Source organism: Delphinapterus leucas, chromosome 6 (genome assembly GCF_059928025.1).
Source record: "Delphinapterus leucas isolate spDelLeu-1000000601 "Yukka" chromosome 6, BTC_Dleu_Yukka2, whole genome shotgun sequence".
Lineage (NCBI taxonomy): Eukaryota > Metazoa > Chordata > Mammalia > Artiodactyla > Monodontidae > Delphinapterus > Delphinapterus leucas.
Window position 1 is genome coordinate 15,724,251 of NC_143134.1, and position 21,597 is coordinate 15,745,847.

Here is a 21,597-nt window from a genome sequence, read left to right on the forward strand (position 1 = left end):
AACAGACACCGCAGAAATACAAAGCATCCTAAGAGACTACTACAAGGAACACTATGCCAATAAAATGGACAACCTGGAAGAAGTGGACAAATTCTTAGAAAGGTATAACTTTCCAAGACTGAACCAGGAAGAAATAGAAAACATGAACAGACCAATCACGAGTAATGAAATTGCAACTGTGATTAAAATTCTTCCAACAGGGGCTTCCCTTGTAGCGCAGTGGTTGAGGGTCCGCCTGCCGATGCAGGGGACACGGGTTTGTGCCCCGATCCGGGAAGATACCACATGCTGCAGAGCGGCTAGGCTCGTGAGCCATGGCCACTAAGCCTGCGCATCCGGAGCCTGTGCTCTGCAATGGGAGAGGCCACAGCAGTGAGAGGCCCACGTACCGCAAAAAAGAAAAAAAAAAATCTTCCAACAAACAGAAGTCCAGGACCAGATGGCTTCACAAGTGAATTCTATCAAACATATAGAAAACAGCTTACACCCATCCTTTTCAAACTCTTCCAAAAAATTGCAGAGGAAGGAACACGCCGAAACTAATTCTATGAGGCCACCATCACCCTGATACCAAAACCAGACAGATACTACAAAAAAGAAAATTACAGACCAATATCACTGATAAATAAAGATGCAAAAATCCTCAACAAAATACTAGCAAACAGAATCCAGCAACAGATTAAAAGGATCATACACCATGATCAAGTGGGATTTATCCCAGGGATGCAAGGATTCTTCAATACAGGCAAATCAATCCATGTGATACACCATATTAACAAATTGAAGAAGCAAAACCATATGATCATCTCAATAGATGCAGGAAAAACTTTTGACAAAATTCAACACCAATTTATGATAAAAACTCTCCAGAAAGTGGGCACAGAGGGAACCTACCTCAACATAATAAAGGCCATATATGACAAACCCACAGCCAACATTGTCCTTAATGGTGAAAAACTGAAAGCATTTCCACTAAGATCAGGAACAAGACAAGGTTGCCCACTCTCACCACTCTTATTCAACACAGTTTTGGAAGTTTTAGCCACAACAATCATAGAAGAAAAGGAAATAAAAGGAATCCAAATCAGAAAATAAGAATTAAAGCTGTCACTATTTGCAGATGACATGATACTATACATAGAGAATTCTAAAGATGCTACCAGAAAACTACTAGAGCTCATCAATGAATATGGTAAAGTTACAGGATACAAAATTGATGCACAGAATTCTCTTGCATTCCTATACACTAATGATGAAAAATCTGAAAGAGAAATTAAGGAAACACTCCCACTTACCACTGCAACAAAAAGAATAAAATACCTAGGAGTAAACCTACCAAGGGAGACAAAAGACCTGTATGCAGAAAACTATAATACACTGATGAAAGAAATTAAAGATGATATAAACAAATGGAGAGATATACCATGTTCTTGGACTGGAAGAATCAACATTGTGAAAATGACTCTACCACCCAAAGCAATCTACAGATTCAATGGAATCACTATCAAATTACCAATGGCATTTTTTACAGAACCAGAACAAAAAAAATCTTAAAATTTATCTGGAGACACAAAAGACCCCAAATTGCCAAAGCAGTCTTGAGGGGAAAAAATGGAGCTGGAGGAATCAGACTCCCTGACTTCAGACTATACTACAAAGCTACAGAAATCAAGACAGTATGGTACTGGCACAAAAACAGAAAGATAGATCAATGGAACAGGATAGAAAGCCCAGAGATAAACCCACGTACATATGGTCACCTTCTCTTTGATAAAGGAGGCCAAAATATACAGCGGAGAAAAGACAGCCTCTTCAGTAAGTCATGCTGGGAAAATTGGACAGCTACATGTAAAAGAATGAAATTACAACACTCACTAACACCACACACAATAATAAACTCAAATTGGATTACAGATCTAAATGTAAGGCCAGAAACTATCAAACTCTTAGAGGAAAACATAGGAAGAAACTCTCTGACATAAATCACAGCAAGACCTTTTTTGAACCACCTCCTAGAGTAATGGAAATAAAAACAAACAAATGGAACCTAATGAAACTTAAAAGCTTTTGCACAGCAAAGGAAACTACAATGAAGATGAAAAGACAACCCTCAGAATGGGAGAAAATAGTTGCAAACGAATCAACGGACAAAGGATTAATCTCCAAAATATATAAACAGCTCATGCAGCTCAATTTTAAAGAAACAAACAACCCACTCAAAAAATGGGCAGAAGACCTAATTAGACATTTCTCCAAAGATGTACAGATGGCCAAGAAGCACATGAAAAGCTGCTCAACATCACTAATTATTAGAGAAATGCAATTCAGTACTACAATGAGGTATCACTTCACAGCAGTCAGAATGGGTATCATCAGAAAATCTTCAAGCAACAAAATGCTGGAGAGGGTGTGGAGAAAAGGGAACCCTCTTGCACTGTTGGTGGGAATGTAAATTGATACAGCCACTATGGAGAACAGTATGGAGGTTCCCTAAAAAACTAAAAATAGAATTACCATATGACCCAGAAATCCCACTACTGGGCATATACCCAGAGAAAACCATAATTCAAAAAGACACATGTACCCCAATGTTCACTGCAGCACTGTTTACAATAGCCAGGTCAGGGAAGCAACCTAAATGCCCATCAGCAGATGAACAGATAAAGAAGATGTGGTACATATACACAATGGAATATTACTCAGCCATAAAAAGGCACGAAATTGGGTCATTTGTTGAGACGTGGATGGGTCTAGAGACTGTCATACAGAGTGAAGTAAGTCAGGAAGAGAAAAACAAATATCGTATATTAACGCATATATGTGGAACCTAGAAAAATGGTACAGATGAACCAGTTTTCAGGGCAGAAATTGGGACACACATGTAGAGAAGAAACGTATGGACACCAAGGGGGGAAAGCAGTGGGAGTGGGGGTGGTGGTGGGATGAACTGGGAGATTGTGATTGACATGTCTACACTGATGTGTGTAAAATGGATGACTAATAAGAACCTGCTGTATGAAACAATAAAATTAAATTAAAAAAATTTTTTAAAGTCACTATGTACATGCTCATTAATTCTTCAAAAACCCCACAAAATTATGAAATAGATCAAAATCCTGTTCTCTGATATATTCAGGAATACAAACTGTACAATTACAATGGGATAAACTTTATAATTTCACAATACAAATCTTTCTTTAAACAATTACAGAACTTTATCCAGACCTGTAAGACCTACATGTGTGAAATCACTTTCACTGGAAAAGTGGCAGTTGCAGCAAAACAGAACTCCACAAACTGTTATTTAAGAGCCTAAACTTCAGCACTCTCTCTCTCTGTTACTTACGAGGCAGCTTTCCAATTCTGTAGGCAACTGCTTCTTTCCCCAAATAATAATTATCCTTTTATTATGGAGTAAAGACATTTTCTCCTCTACACAGATGTACGTTAATGATATCAGCCCAAAGTAACGGCTTAAAGATACTCAGGTCAGGAGGCACAAACACCTTCCAGGCTGCAAGAAGTCAGCAGCTGGCAAGTTCACAAAAGTTTTATGATTAGAATACTTTATATTAGAATACTTTCCATAAACCACATTAATTATGTTAATGAAATAAGCCAGTCACAAAAGGACTGCCATGCACCCTAGAGAGTCCTTCTGTAATGTGTCCAAATGCTAGATAGAAGACAGAAACACAGACTAAAGACTGACCTGTGTTGATTTTTCTATTAAATGAGCTTATTTTTAAAATCCTGTTCTTCAATACAGGAATTACTTAATATTAATGGTTAACTACAATGACTACAATGTAATTATAAACAGCAGAGAGACGTTTTAAGGCCAGAGTAGTGTCATTATACAATCCATATACTTTCCATGAGAATGTTTTACCTAACATAGGATTTCTTCCAGTTCTAAGTTGAGGAGGTACTAAACATACAGAGAAACCCCTTTCTTAATGGTGTAGGAGGAACTCATTCATATAACAAAAAAATTTTCTTCTATCACATAATCCCTAAACTGTCAATGAGGTTTGGTAAAAACAAGTTAAATCGTCCTTTAGGCCACTGGACTCCCAATTTTGGCTTTCCTCCCAACTAACTAGATTCTTGTTTCAGTTATTAAACATGACAGTGGCTTTTAGGTAAATTGTCTCAGAAGTCTTAAACAAGTAGTACAGCTGTAAACTCTCATTTAAGAGATCACCTGTCCTGCATCTGTGACTATCTAAACACTCAATAAGCAAGAAGTTCTGAGCAGCCCCAAATCCCCAAAGCACTAACGCTCAGACTCAGAGACCCTGGAGACTGAGGCCACTTTCCCACAATTCTAACTAGGGGACACCTCAACTGATAAGATTAGAAGCATAAACTGAGGGGGAGGAAGAAGCTAATGACAGATATGCCAAGCGGAACAAGCCGTGAAACTGATGGCCGGAGAAGTGATAGAAACAGGCTCGGTCTCAAAACAAGGAAGCAAAGCAACCTGAGACCCTTTTACACACAATGGGCAGTTTCCACACAAGAATTGCCCTTGAGACAATAATGTATTGGAACACAGTATACTAACTGACATTTATAGTACTTCAGTTTACCAAACAGCTATCATTCCTCTGTGTATGCCTTATATTGTTTAATATAAAGATGAATAAAAATGTACTTACTACCTACAAATTGGTTAAATAGAAATTAAATGGTATTTTATAGTCTTTGTTTAATGAATGGATAATATGTTTTAGATAGGTTTTGGTTATTTTTTTAAAAAACAAGCTTTAGTATTTAAGGAGATAAACTTCAAGAATCTGAAAAATTAATGCAGGTAAAACACGTTCTTTAGGGGGCTTCCCTGGTGGTGCAGCAGTTGAGAGTCTGCCTGCCAATGCAGGGGACACGGGTTCGTGCCCCGGTCCGGGAAGATCCCACATGCCGCAGAGCGGCTAGGCCCGTGAGCCACGGCCACTGAGCCTGCGCGTCCGGAACCTGTGCTCCGCAACGGGAGAGGCCACAACAGTGAGAGGCCCGAGTACCGCAAAAAAAAACAAAAAACACGTTCTTTAGAATAGACATGAAAATTAAGCCTGGATTACTGTTCCACACAAACAGGATATCTGTATTACTGCACTGATGGATGGCATTTATGTACGTTTTGTGGAATCTTACTAGAATGACTAGTTCATTACCCCTTCAACAGCCTTCAACAGAAGAATCTACCTAATGACTACTTAATAAAGCAAACAGAAACCATCTCCTAGGAGCTTAGAGTTTATACCTGTACCAACCACCTATCACTTTTTCTACACAAAAAGTAATGTACTTTTCCTCACACCCATTAGGATGGCCTATCAAAGGGGGGAAAAGCAGAAAATTACAAGCATTGATGAAGATGTGGAGAAACTGGAACCCTTGTTCATTGCTGGTGGGGTTGTAACATGATGCAGTCATTACGGAAAACAGAATTACCGTTCCTCAAAATACTGAACGTAGCATTACCATGTGATCCAGCAATTCCACTTCTGGGTACATACCCCAAAGAATGGAAAGCAGGGCCTCAAAGAGATGTTTGCATGCCTATGTGCCAAAACGTGGAGGCAACCCAAGAGCCCACTGACATAAGGATAAACAAAACGTCATGCACACACACAACAGAAAATTACTCAGCCTTAAAGAGGAAGGAGAGGGCTTCCCTGGTGGCGCAGTGGTTGAGAGTCCGCCTGCCAATGAAGGGAACACGGGTTCGTGCCCCAGTCCGGGAGGATCCCACATGCCGTGGAGCGGCTGGGCCTGTGAGCCATGGCCACTGAGCCTGTGCTCCGCAACGGGAGAGGCCACAACACTGAGAGGCCCGCGTACCGCAAAAAAAAAAAAAAAAAAAAAAAAAAAAAGAGGAAGGAGATCCTGTCCCATGCTACCACATGGATGAGCCTTGAGCACATTAATTATGTTAATGAAATAAGCCAGTCACAAAAGGACAAATACTGTATGGTTCCATTTATATGAGGTACCTGGAGTAGTCAAATCCAGAGACAGAAAGCAGAAGGGTGGTTGCCTGGGGCTGGAGAGGGGCACTGAGAAGTTGTTTATGGGTACAGAGTTTTAGATTTGCAGATGAAAAGTTGTGGAGACCTGTTTCACAGCAACATGATATACTTAACCATACTGAATTGCACACTCAAAGATGGTTAAGTTGGTAAATTTTGTGTTTTTGTCACAATAAAAAAAAAATGTACCTTCTTATCTTGAGAAAATATCCGATATAAACAGCAGTATCCATGTACTCATGTACCCACAGGCAGTCAAGAGAACATCCTAGACTATATTAATAAAAGGTTTGCGAAGGATGCGTGGCTTACCCTCCCACAGCTGAAGACTCTGTGGAGCAACCGAAGGCCAGATGACAAGATTGTTGGCTTCAAAGAGAGGGTTGGTGAACTTACTCAGTTCACTGGGCTGGTTGACCCAAGACCATAGAGACATCGTTTTCTGCTGTAGCTTCAACTTGCATCTGACCAAGAAAGAAAACTGCCATTAAAGCAATTAATTTATGACCATAGAGACATCGTTTTCTGCTCTAGCTTCAACTTACATCTGATCAAGAAAGAAAATTGCCATTAAAGCAATTAATTTATGACAACCACTATTAAATGCTCCTTCTAAGAGGACAATTTCTTTTCTCTTGTATGTTAGAAAGCAGAACACAAGACTTTTAGCAGAAGAACAAAATGTTGTAAAATTAAAATATTTGTCAGCATTTTTAACTGTCAACAACATCAAAACAAAGACTGTTTTGCAGGCTTCCAAAGCTGGCAACAAAGTTAATCCACCAAGAAGATATAATAATTATAAATATATATGTATGTTGCACCCGAGCCACAAAACATATGAAGCAAAAACTGACGTAATGGAACAGAGAAACAGACAATTCTCTAATATAGTTGAGGATTTCACTATCCCAATAACTAGACAGAAGATAAATAAGGAAATACAGGACTTGAACAAAATGTAAGACAAATATAGAAAACTCTACCCAACAGCAGAACACACATTCTTCTCAAGTGGACATGAAGCATTCTGCAGGCCAGACCACGTGGTAGGCCACAAAACAAAGCTCAATACATTTTAAAAGACTGAGATCATACAAAGCATCTTCTTCAACCACAAGGGAATGAAGTTAGAAATTGATAACAGAAGAAAAACTGGAAAATTCATAAGTATGTGGAATTATATAACACACTTTCAAACAACCAACGGTTTAAAGAAGACATCACAAAAGAAGTTATAAAATACTTACAAATGAATGAAAACAAAAACACAACATGCTAACACAACTCCAGTGAAAGTAATGCTCAGAGGGAAATTTATAGCAAGAACCTATGTTAAAAAGGAAAGATCTCAAATCAGTAATCTAACTTTATACCTTAAGGAACTAGACAAAGGAGAGCAAACTAAGCCAATGCTTGCAGAAGGAAGGAAAAACTAAGATTACAGAGGAGACAGACAAAATAACTTTGAAAAGATCAACAAAATTGTTCCTCTGGCTAGAATGACAAAGAAAAAGGAAGATGCAAATAACTAAAATCAAAAATGAAAATGGGACATTACTACTGACCTTACAGAAATAAAAAAGATTTTAAGAAAATACTATTAACTGCACACCAACAAATTAGATAATCTGGATGAAATGGACAAATTTCTATAAACACAAAAATTACCTAAACTGACTGAAGAAATAAAAAATCTCAACAGACCTATAACAAATAAGGAAATTGACTCAGTAACAAATAATCTCTCCACAAAGAAAAGTCTAGGACCAGATGGTTTCACTGGTAAATTCTATCAAATATAAAAGAAAAATGAACACCAATCCTTCTCAAACTCCCCAACAAATAGAAAAGGAATATTTCCTAACTCATTTTATGAAACTATTATCACCCTGATGCCAAAGCCAGACAATGATAAAAGAAAACTGTAATAGGCCAATGTCCCTTACAAACATAGATGCAAAAATTCTCAACAAACTACTAGCAAACCAAATACAACAGCATATTGAAAGGATTATATACCATGACCAAGTGAGATTTATCCTAAGTATACAAGAGTGGTTCAACATGAGAAAATCAATCAATGTAATACACCACATTAATAGAACAAAGGGAAAAAAACCACATGATCATTGCAATTAATGCAGAAAAAGCAGATAACAAAACATCTTTTCATGACAAAAACATTCAATAAATTAGGAATAGAAGGGAACTTCCTCAACATGGTAAAGGGTACTTATGAAAAAAAACACAGCTAACATCATACTCAACATTACACTCGTGAAAGACTGAAAGCTTTCTCCCTAAGATCAGGAATAGAACAAGAGTGCCTGCTTTCACCACTGCCATTCAATGCTGTACTGGAAATTCATTAGACATGAAAAAGAAAGAAAACACATCCAAAGTAGAAAGGAAGATGTACAATGATTTCTACTTGCAAATAACATGATCCTATGCATAGAAAATCCCAAAGAATCCACACACACACACACGAAGTACTAGAGCTAATAAATAAATTTGGCAAAACTGCAGGGTACAAGATAGACACACAAAAACAGTCATGTTTCTATATGCCAGCAGTGAATACTCCAAAAAAATTAAGAAAACAATTCCATTTACAACAGCATTCAAAATATTAAAATACCAAGAATAAATTTAACTGAAGAGGTAAAATATTTGTATACTGAGAACTATAAAATATTGCTGAAAGGAATTAAAGACCTAAATAAATGGAAAGACATCCCATGTTCATAGACTGGAAGGCAACACTGTTAAGGCAGTAATAACTACCCAAAGTGATCCACAGATTCCAATGCAATCTCTATCAAAATTTTCTTACAACTCAACAATAAAAAGACAAATAACCCAATGAAAAAATTGGCAAAGTATCCAAATAGATATTTGGATATCAAAGAAGTGATAACACAAATGCCCAACAAACACATGCAAAGCTGATCAATACCACTGGTCCATTAAGGAAATGTAAATCACTGTAATGAGATTTACACCACTTTACACCCACTAGGGTGACTAAGTCAAAAGGGCAGACAATAAAAAATGGTGGAGATGTGGAGAAACTGGAGCCCTCATACATTGCTGGTGGGAATGTAAAATGGTGCTGCCACTTTCTTTCACAGCTCCTCAAAATGTCAGTTACCATATGACCCACAATTCCACTCCTAGGTTTATATCTAAGATAAATGGATATATGTCCACAAAAAAACTTGTATACAAATGTTTAACACAGCATTATTTATGGTAGCCAAATGATGGAAACAACCCATTCTACAACATGGATGAACCTTGGAAATATGCTCAGTGAAAGAAGCCAATCATAAAAGACCACATATTGTATGATTCCATTTATATGAAATAGTCAAACAGGCAAATTTATAGACTAAGAGCAGATTTGTGGTTATCAGGGGCTAGGGGATGGAGGGAGGGAAAATGGATAGTGACTGGTAATCGATATGGGGTTTGTTTTGGAGGTGATGAAAATGTTCTAAAATTAGGTGCAGTGCTGGTTGCACAACTCTGAATATACCATTTTAAAAAATCACAATAAATACACTTTAAATGGCTGAATATTATGGTAAATGCATTATATCTCAATAAAGCTGTTTTTTAAAAATGTTACATTTTCCCTTTTAACTGAAGTCATCTTTTACCAAGAATTTTCAGTGGTTTTTAAAGATTTTTTAAAAATCTTTAAAGATTTTAAAAAAATCTTATTAGGCTAGCTAATACTCCAATCTCCCAAATTCACAGGGTTCAAGTAATTTCAGACTTTGTATTCATAACAAATCTTAAAAGTTCTTATTCTTTCGTATGTAATATTTAAAAGGGGAAAAAAGGATGGTCATTGCTTTCTCTTAGGTCATCTCTTCTAATTAAACTCTATTCTGACTAGCAGAATTCTAGAACAGAGATGAATAGAACCCTAAAGTCAGGAAGCATTAAACTTTTCATCTATTGTTAATAAGGAAAAAAATAGGAAAAAATTAATAATTATGTTCTATTTGGACTAACTACGTGTTACAGAATAGTTTCTGGGGTGGGAAGGGAAATATTAATGGCATCTCCATCACAAATCAATCCAAATCCTACTTTTTGGAAGTAGGCCTGTTCTTTTGGCATAAGTAATGAATTCAAGTGTAATAATATAAGTATAATCATTTCTAGAAAGTCAACTTAAAATGATACTAAAATACCCAAAGTAAATTTCATCAACTGAAAAAACTGAGGTACGATGTTCAAAGATTCATTTAAGCCTAAACTATGAATGAACAGCTCAGGGACAATCCCAACCACCAACCCATCTGAAGGTTTTCACAAAGGTTTGATTTTGTAATGCCAACATAATGTAATAGAGAAGAACAGATCTGGCTCCATACTGGATCTGTTTCTTTTACTCTAAACTTTGTATTCTACTGCTTTTGCTACAAGTTAATCACTAAAGGAATGTTGCTTATAGCTTAAAGAATACATAATGGCCCATCTGGGGAACCCTGTCCCCCATCCTGAGCAGTAAGCTAAAACACCTTTGTTTAGCTCCCAGGAAACATCCTGACCAGGGCCACCTGTGACGGACTGCAAGGAGGAAGAAATGAATGCATCCCCTCCAGAGTCTGGCAGGAACCAGGAAACATTTGCAACAACTTATCACCTTGTTTTTTTTTCTTTTTCTTTTTTAACTTTACCTCCTTACCTCCCCCTCTTTGTTTTATAAAAGAAACTAGCATCCAAACCCAGGCAAGATGGTTCTTTGGGACACTAGTCCACCATCTTCCCGGTCTGCTGGCTTTCTGAATAAAGTTGCTATTCCTTGCCCCAACACCTCGTCTCTCGATTTATTGGCTTGTCGTGCAGCAAGCAGTACAAGCTTGGACTCGGTACTAATAAGACATTTTATCTTGAGCAAGTTAGTCCTCTCCCAACTCCATATATTATCAGAGAAAACACTTAGAGCAAATACCCTTGGGATACAGGAGAAACAGTGCAAATTATAAACAAATCCATTAAATCAGTCAAACTGATCATATGAATCACGTGTGGCTGCAGTAACTATAGCCAAAGCACAGTGAGAAAACTGTGGTGACACAGAACTTTCTAGAGCAAATAGTTCTAAATTTTTCCCTACTTCTGAAGAATCTGTAAGAAACTCTAAAGTTGAAATATCTGCCAATTCAGCTTTAAGTAAAAAAACATGTATTGCTCTATGTTCTTGAATTTCAAACAGGTAAAGATGCAATAATTCTATTCTTTTATGAAAACTGTTAATTGTTTAAATTTATTATTCAACTAACTGATGCCAGGTACCAGCCCAGGGACAAACCCTGCCTCCCACCCAGAGGAAGCCTTTAGACTGTACCCAAATGAGAAGATTACCAGTTAAGCATCTTTAATGATCATTCTGATATGAATCTTCTAATTAAACCTATAAACTTGATGGTGTCTGGGTTATGAAGTAAGATCCTAACTCTGGGCCTGAGGACAGTTTCTTGGTATAAGAGAGAAAACTCTAGAGCAGGAGTAGGAAGACCTGTACTACAGCCATACTTTTGGTGACCAACAGGCTGTGTGCTTCCTGGACAAGTCATTCACTTCTCTGGATAATAACCTTCCTAATCTATCAAACTGCATGGAGGGTAGAATTGAATTATATGTTAAAGCTTCTTCCAGATGTAAGATACTATGCTCCTATATAAGGAGAATAACATTTTAATGGTTGCTCAATTATTCAAAGCTTTTTAATCAGTGTATGAACTAATTTTAATCAAATAGAACAAAATCCAGGATATGCTCTCACCTAGCATGTGACAGGCTCACAATAAATTAGGTAATTTAATTTATACTAACTGTAACCTCTTCCATCTTATAAATAACATTAATGTAGAATCAAATCCTGGTCTCTTTTAGGAAATGACCAAAACAGCTAAAAATAAAATGGCCCCCACGTGAGCAGGTACCTACCTTTCACTTTCATTGTTGCCCAGAAATGTTCCAAACTGTGAGGCATATGCATGCTCAAAGAGCATGATGAGGAGATTCTCATTAAATTCAAATGAACAAGGGAACTGACGAAGTATCTGCCACACACTGTCCAAGAAGAGAAGAAATACAGGCGACTCCCACTTCTGCTTACTATTACAATAGGCTGACTGTGCACAGCGCTGTTGGAATGGGTGACCAGCCTAAGAGAAAAGATGGAAATGCAGCAATCATATCCTAGTGAGATCACATTGTAGCGCATTATTAACAAATTTCACACAGTTGCAACAAAACTATTAAATGGAACATCATATAATTTGGGTGGCTGCTCTTTAATGATTTCTTGGTTTAAGACAATCTTCACCAACTAAGGAAAAAGACAAGATTTCCAAATACTTAACAAGGGTATATATACAGTTAGCCATAACGTCTGCAGTTGGTCTTGGAATATCAAATAGAAGAATACTGAACTTCAGTAATAATAAGCATAAATCTTTCTAGGTCTGTAAAATCTGGAGCAAAGTCAAAGAACATAAGCTCTTCAGGTATAAAACAGGACAGCTATCCCCTTCTATCCATCCAAAGCACTCTAGACTACTGTAAGCTAAGGAAGCCTCACCGCTAAATGCAGACAGATGTGGGGTTCTCATAGACAAACTTTTATCAGGTTACTCCTGATAGTAAGTCTTTAATTACATAAGAAAGTTACTGTCATGATTACATCTGTATGAATGCCTTTATATTAGAGACAAAGCTGTCTTTAGTTTCCCCCTCCCCCCAAAAAGAACCAGAAGAGTCTGTCATCTACTGACCAAAGGAAATTTCAGAATCATTTGGCTCTCTGGCCCACCCAGAACCTGAGTACTGACCTTATCCCCCCTTCTAGGTATTTCATATACATGCTTTATCTCTGGGTCCTCGTGCTACTTTATCTGACAAAGATAATGCCAGGAACATGAATGGGATTTTGATGCCCATGAAAATGGTAATATATAAACAAATCAATCATACTCATTTGTTTGTTTGCTATGCATCACAAGGAATGTAGCTGAATAAGATCTGCACCAAATATGTAGGATGGTCTGACTTAAACAGAGATAAAGGTCAGCTGTCAGGGTAGGTAGACATGGTAAACATAACAGCATTAACACATAATAAAGCTGAATTGTAACTAGAAGGGCCAGAAGTGATTTTCTCCAGAGATACTTCCTTTCAAGATATATCTAAACATTTGTTTTCAATCACAATTACACACTAAGTTACATGGTGTATATATATTTAAATTAACCTCTGGCCTGAAGGATTTCCATCTATTTTATGAGACCTTTATTTTAGCTGTCCTTCAGCATTATATAGGACAGCACTGTGTTGTGTCCTAGGGATAAACAGCTGAATCGGGTGGGCAAGGTTCCCTGAACTCAGAGAAGTCACTATATCTGAGTCTAGTTCAGGAAACAAGGTGTGAGGAAAATGGATCAATTTTTTCTGTGAAGGAAGTTAAGGTCCCAGAGTCTTCATGAAAGTAGAGATATTTAGCTGGATCTTACAGGATGAGAAGGATTTCACCTGGCTGAGGAAGACGACAGGACAGAGATGAGCAGAAGGTAGAAAGCACTAAAGCACATGCCTTGTACTTACAAGTCCCCACTCCTCCTTCCCCCCTTGTTTATGTCTTTTATCTCTAGCAAGACTAAGTTCTGTGAGACAAGACCATGTTTTACACATTCTTTGTGTTTCCCCTATAGGTAACAAGGTACAACTAATAACGTTTGTTAGGGGAATGAAGTGCCAAATGAGCAATATAAGCAAAGAGGGAGACAGAAATTGAGAGGCAGTAAAGATTACAGGCATTTATTAAGAGGAAGAGAGATTTACTGTCCCCCAGAAAATTAAACATCTGAATCAATCAGAATTTCATATATTATATCCATTCCCACAAACCAGGATCAAACATCAATTATGAGCAGTTCCTCTGTGGATAAAATAGCTTTTCTCACCTGAAGCCACTCTCTCTCTATCAAGGCCTCAAAGCCCTGGATGGTCCTGCTTCTTGGTTCCAAGATAATCTGGGCCAGGGAGGTAACCTGGAGTGTGGAATCAGTTCCTTCTGTTCCATGAATCAGTATGGATGCTCCTTCCCTGGTAGGAAAATTCAGAGGACAAATGGGACACTCCTGACATGGTCAACCAACTCTGTTAATAATAAACATTTCTTGAGTATAACAATAAACACTTCTTGAGTATAACAGTTGAAAGTCTTCTGCACTCTGCTCTGTCCAGTAGGTTTAGAGTCTAAATGAGGTACATGAAGACAGCTTCCCTTGGGGAAAATATAAAACTATAAGTCCCAAATTTCATAGGACAAGAACCCATTTACATTATAACAAATTTCATAAAACCGTTTCCTGAATGTTTTCTTCCTTTACAAAACCAGAAAGCAGACCTCATCACATTCACTAGATGCTGACCTTTTCTGCTTTAATATAGTTAACTAAAGCCTTTTCTCATCAAGCCTAGAAACACACAAAGTTATTTTTCTGTATCTCTCTGACCTTGATTCTACCTTTCCACCATCAGTTTACTGTAAGGATGCCTTCATAAACCATAATCAATCTGGGAAACAAGTCCTAAACCACACTTTGAGAAACATGAAAACAGAAAGAAAAATTTTTTAATATTATATATAAAAGTGTCAGGGGGTTTCCCTGGTGGCGCAGTGGTTGGGAGTCCGCCTGCCGATGCAGGGGACACGGGTTCGTGACCCGGTCTGGGAGGATCCCACATGCCACGAAGCGGCTGGGCCCGTGAGCCACGGCCGCTGAGCCTGCGCATCCGGAGCCTGTGCTCCACAACGGGAGAGGCCACAACAGTGAGAGGCCCGCGTACCGCAAAAAAACAACAACAAAAAAGTGTCAATCTAGGGACCACCCTGGTGGCACAGTGGTAAAGACTCCATGCTCCCAATGCAGGGGGCCCAGGTTCGATCCCTGGTCAGGGAACTAGATCCCACATGCATGCCACAACTAAGAGTTTGCATGCCACAACTATGGAGCCCACATGCTGCAACTAAGAAGCCAGCGACCCGCAACTAAGGAACCCATAAGCCACAATTAAGGAGTCCACGTGTTGCAACTAAGGAGCCAGCAAGCCACAACTAAGGAGCCCACAAGTCACAACTAAGGAGTCCGCCTGCTGCAAATAAGACCCAGCACAACCAAACAGACCGAGTGCAACCAAATAAATAAATTCCTTAGGGGGAAAAAAAGTATCAATCTAGAAAGTCAGTGGCAATGATACCACTATACACTCTGTAGGTGGTTCCGAGGACCCCATTATTCTAAAGAGTGGGAGGAAACACCAGAAACTAAACTACATTTTCTCCCCTCCCCTTCTTCTACCTCTTTTTATTGAAATGACAGTGAAGGAAATTGTGGAAAAAAGGAAAATAAGCTCACCACTTTCCCATAAAAGTTTTATGTTTGGCTACTATTAATTCTTTTCTCATGTACAGATATACTTTACATAGCTGTAACGAAAGGTAACTTATTATTTCCACTTTTATTATAAACATTTTCCCATGTTTCTATGTCATCTATAAAAGTACTGTATTAATGGTTACATAATATTCTATTAAGTGAAGAACTACAATTTACTTAATCCTATAGGTGGACATTCAGGTCACTGCCAATTTTTGTTACACTTTAGATGGTGTACTTAGCTTTTTGTCTTTTGCTGAATTATTCTAGAGTTCTTAATCCGAAAATAAGACTCCCTGATGTTCACCTATGGTTAAGTTAACAACCCCATTCTCAGGATGAAATCTAATGACTAGACTGAAGGGTACGAGCAAATGTTTTCAGGCTTTTGATATACATTAGATGTATATCCTAGTTATCTGTGGTATACTCTAAATTTAATTCAATTAATTTAAGGTCTATTTTTACATTTTGAGTGTTGTAAGGGCAGATTTTTATGGAGGTATAACTAATGAGCTAATATACATCAAAAAAGGGAACTCAAACATGGCAAAATAAACCAAAACCTTCAATCCTCCTAGGAGTGTGTAAGTCCCTGTTTGTTTAAGGTAGCCCAAACAAAACAAAGGTGGAGAGAGATAGAAAACACTGTTCTGCCCCTGGGATTACATTCACCTGCATCACCTCTTATTATGGCTGAAAACTCAGACAACGGTTATAAGGGTTTATGACAATTCATGTTTCATAAGCAAACAAAGCCTCTGTACTCATCATGTAAGGGGAAATATTTTTAACTTAGGTTAAAAAATCCCAAACCCTTGAGCTTCCCTGGTGGTGCAGTGGTTGAGAGTCCGCCTGCCGATGCAGGGGACACGGGTTCGTGCCCTGGTCCGGGAAGATCCCACATGCTGCGGAGCGGCTGGGCCCGTGAGCCATGGCCGCTGAGCCTGCGCGTCCGGAGCCTGTGCTCTGCAACGTGAGAGGCCACGGCAGTGAGAGGCCCGCATACCGCAAAAAGAAAAAAAAAAAACCCAAACCCTTACTATATACATCTCATCATTCTGTATTATTTATTTCTCTGCCACGGAACCTTGGTCTTTAACTCCCATATTTTATAAGATAAATGGGCTTCCCTTTTTTTTTTTCTTTTTTTTTTTTGGCTGCATCAGGCCTTAGTTGCGGCATGCAGAATCTTTTCTTTGTGGTGCGGGCTTCTCTCTAGTTGTGACGTGTTGGTTTTCTCTCTCTAGTTGTAGCACGCGGGCTCCAGAGTGAGTGGGCTCTGTAGCTCGCGGCACGTGGGCTCTTTCATTGAGGCACGCGAGTTCAGTAGCTGTGGCGTGTGGGCTTAGTTGCCCAGCAGCAAGTGGGATCTTCGTTCCTCGACTAGGGATCAAACCCGTGTCCCCTGCATAGGAAGGTGGATTCTTTACCACTGGACCACCAGAGAAGTCCCTACACCAGGAATCCCAGGGAATCCTGATTCATGGCACTTGGTGGCCCTGTGGTAAGTTGCTAACTCACCACATGATCTTAAGCAACCTGTTGTATTATCAATTGCTCATTATTTTTAAAATTACATATATATTTCCCTAATTTGGAAGTATCAATAAAACAAATTAAAATCTCAAAGAAAAGTGCCATCCAACTATGTGGTGACAACACTTCTACCTACCTACTGTTTCAGTGGGAATTCCCTTCTTAAAAAGGGCATTCTAACAGAGGGCAGACAGCAGAAGCAAGAAGAACTACAATCCTGCAGCCTGTGGAAGAAAAACCACATTCACAGAAAGATAGACAAGATGAAAAGGCAGACGGCTATGTACCAGATGAAGGAACAATATAAAACCCCAGAAAAACAACTAAATGGAGTGGAGATAGGCAGCCTTCCAGAAAAAGAATTCAGAATAATGATAGTGAAGATGATCCAGGACCTCGGAAAAAGAATGGAGGCAAAGATCAAGAACATGCAAGAAATCTTTAACAAAGACCTACAAGAATTAAAGAACAAACAAACAGAGATGAACAATACAATAACTGAAATGAAAACTACACTAGAAGGAATCAATAGCAGGATAACTGAGGCAGAAGAACGGATACGTGACCTGGAAGACAGAATGGTGGAATTTGCTGCTGTGGAACAGAATAAAGGAAAAAGAATGAAAAGAAATGAAGACAGCCTAAGAGACCTCTGGGACAACATTAAACACAACAACATTCGCATTATAGGGGTCCCAGAAGGAGAAGAGAGAGAGAAAGGACCCAAGAAAACATCTGAAGAGATTACAGTTGAAAACGTCCCTAACATGGGAAAAGAAATAGCAACCCAAGTCCAGGAAGCGCAGAGAGTCCCATACAGGATAAACCCAAGGAGAAACATGCCGAGACACATAGTTATCAAATTGGCAAAAATTAAAGACAAAGAAAAATTATTAAAAGCAGCAAGGGAAAACCGACAAATAACATACAAGGGAACTCCCATAAGGTTAACAGCTGATTTCTCAGCAGAAACTCTACAAGCCAGAAGGGAGTGGCATGACATACTTCAAGTGATGAAAGGGAAGAACCTACAACCAAGATTACTCTACCCAGCAAGGATCTCATTCAGATTCGATGGAGAAATCAAAAGCTTTACAGACAAGCAAAAGCTAAGAGAATTCAGCACCACTAAACCACCTCTACAACAAATGCTAAACGAACTTCTCTAAGTGGAAAATACAAGAAAAGGACCTACAAAAACAAACCCAAAACAATGAAGAAAATGGTCACAGGAACATACATATTGATAATTACCTTAAATGTGAATGGATTAAACGCTCCAACCAAAAGACACAGGCTTGCTGAATGGATACAAAAACAAGACCCATACATATGAAAGTGAGGGGATGGAAAAAGATATTCCATGCAAGTGGAAATCAAAAGAAAGCTGGAGTAGCTATACTCATATCAGATAAAGTATACTTTAAAGTAAAGAATGTTACAAGACACAAGGAAGGACACTACATAATGATCAAGGGGTCAATCCAAGAAGAAGATATAACAATTATAAATCTATATGCATCCAACATAGGAGCACCTCAATACATAAGGCAACTGCTAACAGCTATAAAAGAGGAAATCGACAGTACCACAATAATAGTGGGGGACTTTAACACCTCACTTACACCAATGGAGAGATCATCCAAAATGAAAATAAATAAGGAAACAGAAGCTTTAAATGACACAATAGACCAGATAGATTTAATTGATATTTATAGGACATCCCATCCAAAAACAGCAGATTACACTTTCTTCTCAAGTGCGCACAGAGCATTCTCCAGGATAGATCACCTCTTGGGTCACAAATCAAGCCTAAGTCAATTTAATAAAATTGAAATCATATCAAGCATCTTTTCTGACCACAACGCTATGAGATTAGAAATGAATTACAGGGAAAAAAATGTAAAAAACACAAACACATGGAGGCTAAAAACTACATTACTGGGAGGAAGATGGTGGAAGAGTAAGATGCAGAGATCACCTTCCTCCCCACAGATACACCAGAAATACATCTACACATGGAACAACTCCTACAGAACACCTACTGAACGCTAGCAGAAGACCTCAGACCTCCCAAACGGCAAGAAAATCCCCACGTACCTGGGTAAGGCAAAAGAAAAAAGAATAAACAGAGACAAAAGAATAGGGATGGGACCTGCACCAGTGGGAGGGAGCTGTGAAGGAGGAAAGGTTTCCACACACTAGGAAGCCCCTTCGCGGGCGGAGACTGCGGGTGGCAGAGGGGGAAAGCTTCGGAGCCGTGGAGGAGAGCACAGCAACAGGGGTGCGGAGGGCAAAGCGGAGAGATTCCCGCACAGAGGATCGGTGCCGACCGGCACTCACCAGCCCGAGAGGCTTGTCTGCTCACCCGCTGGGGCGGAGCGCAGGGAGAGGACTAGGGTTGGCGGCGTGAACACAGCCCGCAGGGGAGTTAGTGCACCACGGCTAGCTGGGAAGGGGTCCGCGAAAAGTCTGCAGGTGCCGAAGAGGCAAGAGACTTTTTCTTCCCTCTTTGTTTCCTGGTGTGCAAGGAGAGGGGATTAAGAGCGCTGCTTAAAGGAGCTCCAGAGACGGGTGCGAGCTGCGGCTAACAGCGCGGACCCCAGATATGGGCATGAGATGCTAAGGCTGCTGCGGCCACCACCAAGAAGCCTGTGTGCGAGCACAGGTCACTATCTACACCTCCCTTCCGGGGAGGTTGTGCAGCCCGCCACTGCCAGGTCCCGGGATCCAGGGACAACTTCCCCGGGAGAACGCACGGCACGCCTCAGGCTGGTGCAATGTCCCACAGGCCTTTGCCGTCGCAGGCTCGCCTGGCATCCGCACCCCTCCCTGCCCCCAGCCTGAGTGAGTCAGAGCCCCCGAGTCAGCTGCTCATTTCACCCCAGCCCGTCTGAGTGAAGAACAGACACCATCCAGCGACCTACACACAGAGGTGGGGCCAAATCCAAAGCTGAGCCCCAGGAGCTGTGCGAACACAGAAGAGAAAGGGAAATCTCTCACAGCAGCCTCAGGAGCAATAGATTAAAACTCCACAATCAACTTGATGTACCCTGCATCTGTGGAATGCCTGAATAGACAATGAATCATCCCATATTGAGGAGGTGGACTTTGAGAACAAGATTTATTATTGTTTCCTCTTTTCCTCTTTCTGTGAGTGTGTATGATTCTGTGTGAGATTTTGTCTGTATAGCTTTGCTTCCACCATTTGTCCTAGGGTTCTATACGTCCTTTTTTTTTTTTAATTTTTAAAAAAACTTTTTTCTTAATAATTATTTATTTTAATAACTTTATTTTATCTTATGTTATTTTTCTTTCTTTCTTATTTCTTTCTTTCGTTTCCTTCCTCCCTCCCTCCCTTCCTTTCTTTCTTTCTGCTTTTTCTCACTTTCATTCTGAGCTGTGTGGATAAAAGGCTCTTGGTGCTGCAGCCAGATGTCAGTGCTGTGCCTCTGAGGTGGGAGAGCCAACTTCAGGACACTGGTCAACAAGAAACCTCCCAGCTCCACATAATATCAAATGGCGAAAATCTCCCAGAGATCTCCATCTCAACACCAGCACCCAGCTTCACTCAACGACCAGCAAGCTACAGTACTGAACATCCTATGCCAAACAACTAGCAAGACAGGAACACAACCCCACCCATTAGCAGAGAGGCTGCCTAAAATAATAGTAAGTCCACAGACACCCCAAAACACACCACCAGACATGGACCTTCCCACCAGAAACACAAAATCCAGCCTCATCCACCAGAACACAGGCAAGAGTCCCCTCCACCAGGAAGCCTACACAACCCACTGAACCAACCTTAGCCACTGGGGACAGACACCAAAAACAACGGGAACAACAAACGTGCAGCCTGCAAAAAGGAAACCTGAAACACAGTAAAATGAGCAAAATGAGAAGACAAAAAAACACACAGCAGATAAAGGAGCAAGATAAAAACCCACCTGACCTAACACATGAGGAGGAAACAGGCAGTCTACCTGAAAAAGAATTCAGAATAATGATAGTAAAGATGATCCAAAATCTTGGAAATAGAATAGACAAAATGCAAGAAACATTTAACAAGGACCTAGAAGAACTAAAGATGAAACAAGCAATGATGAACAACACAATAAATGAAATTAAAAATACTCTAGATGGGATCAACAGCAGAATAACTGAGGCAGAAGAACGGATAAGTGACCTGGAAGATAAAATAGTGGAAATAACGACTGCAGAGCAGAATAAAGAAAAAAGAATGAAAAGAACTGAGGACAGTCTCAGAGACCTCTGGGACGACATTAAACACACCAACATTCCGATTATAGGGGTTCCAAAAGAAGAAGAGAAAAAGAAAAGGACTGAGAAAATATTTGAAGAGGTTATAGTTGAAAACTTCCCTAATATGGGAAACGAAACAGTTAATCAAGTCTAGGAAGCACAGAGAATCCCATACAAGAAAAATCCAAGGAGAAACACGCCAAGGCACATATTAATCAAACTAACAAAAATTAAATTAAATACAAAGAAAACATATTAAAAACAGCAAGGAAAAAACAACAAATAAC

At 39.4% G+C, this 21,597-nt stretch overlaps 1 protein-coding gene across 1 annotated transcript in view; it reads right to left on the reverse strand.

Moving 5' to 3' along the window:
• The window catches only part of MTMR9 (myotubularin related protein 9), a 107,573-nt gene that overhangs the window by 30,741 nt on the left and 55,235 nt on the right, over positions 1-21,597 (reverse strand). Inside the window, exons 7-9 of the mRNA XM_022594924.3 lie at positions 14,027-14,168; positions 12,012-12,232; positions 6,351-6,502 (exon numbers count right to left, since the gene is read on the reverse strand). Of these exons, the coding sequence (XP_022450632.2) occupies positions 6,351-6,502; positions 12,012-12,232; positions 14,027-14,168 (515 nt within the window). The remainder of the gene's footprint in view (positions 1-6,350; positions 6,503-12,011; positions 12,233-14,026; positions 14,169-21,597) is intronic.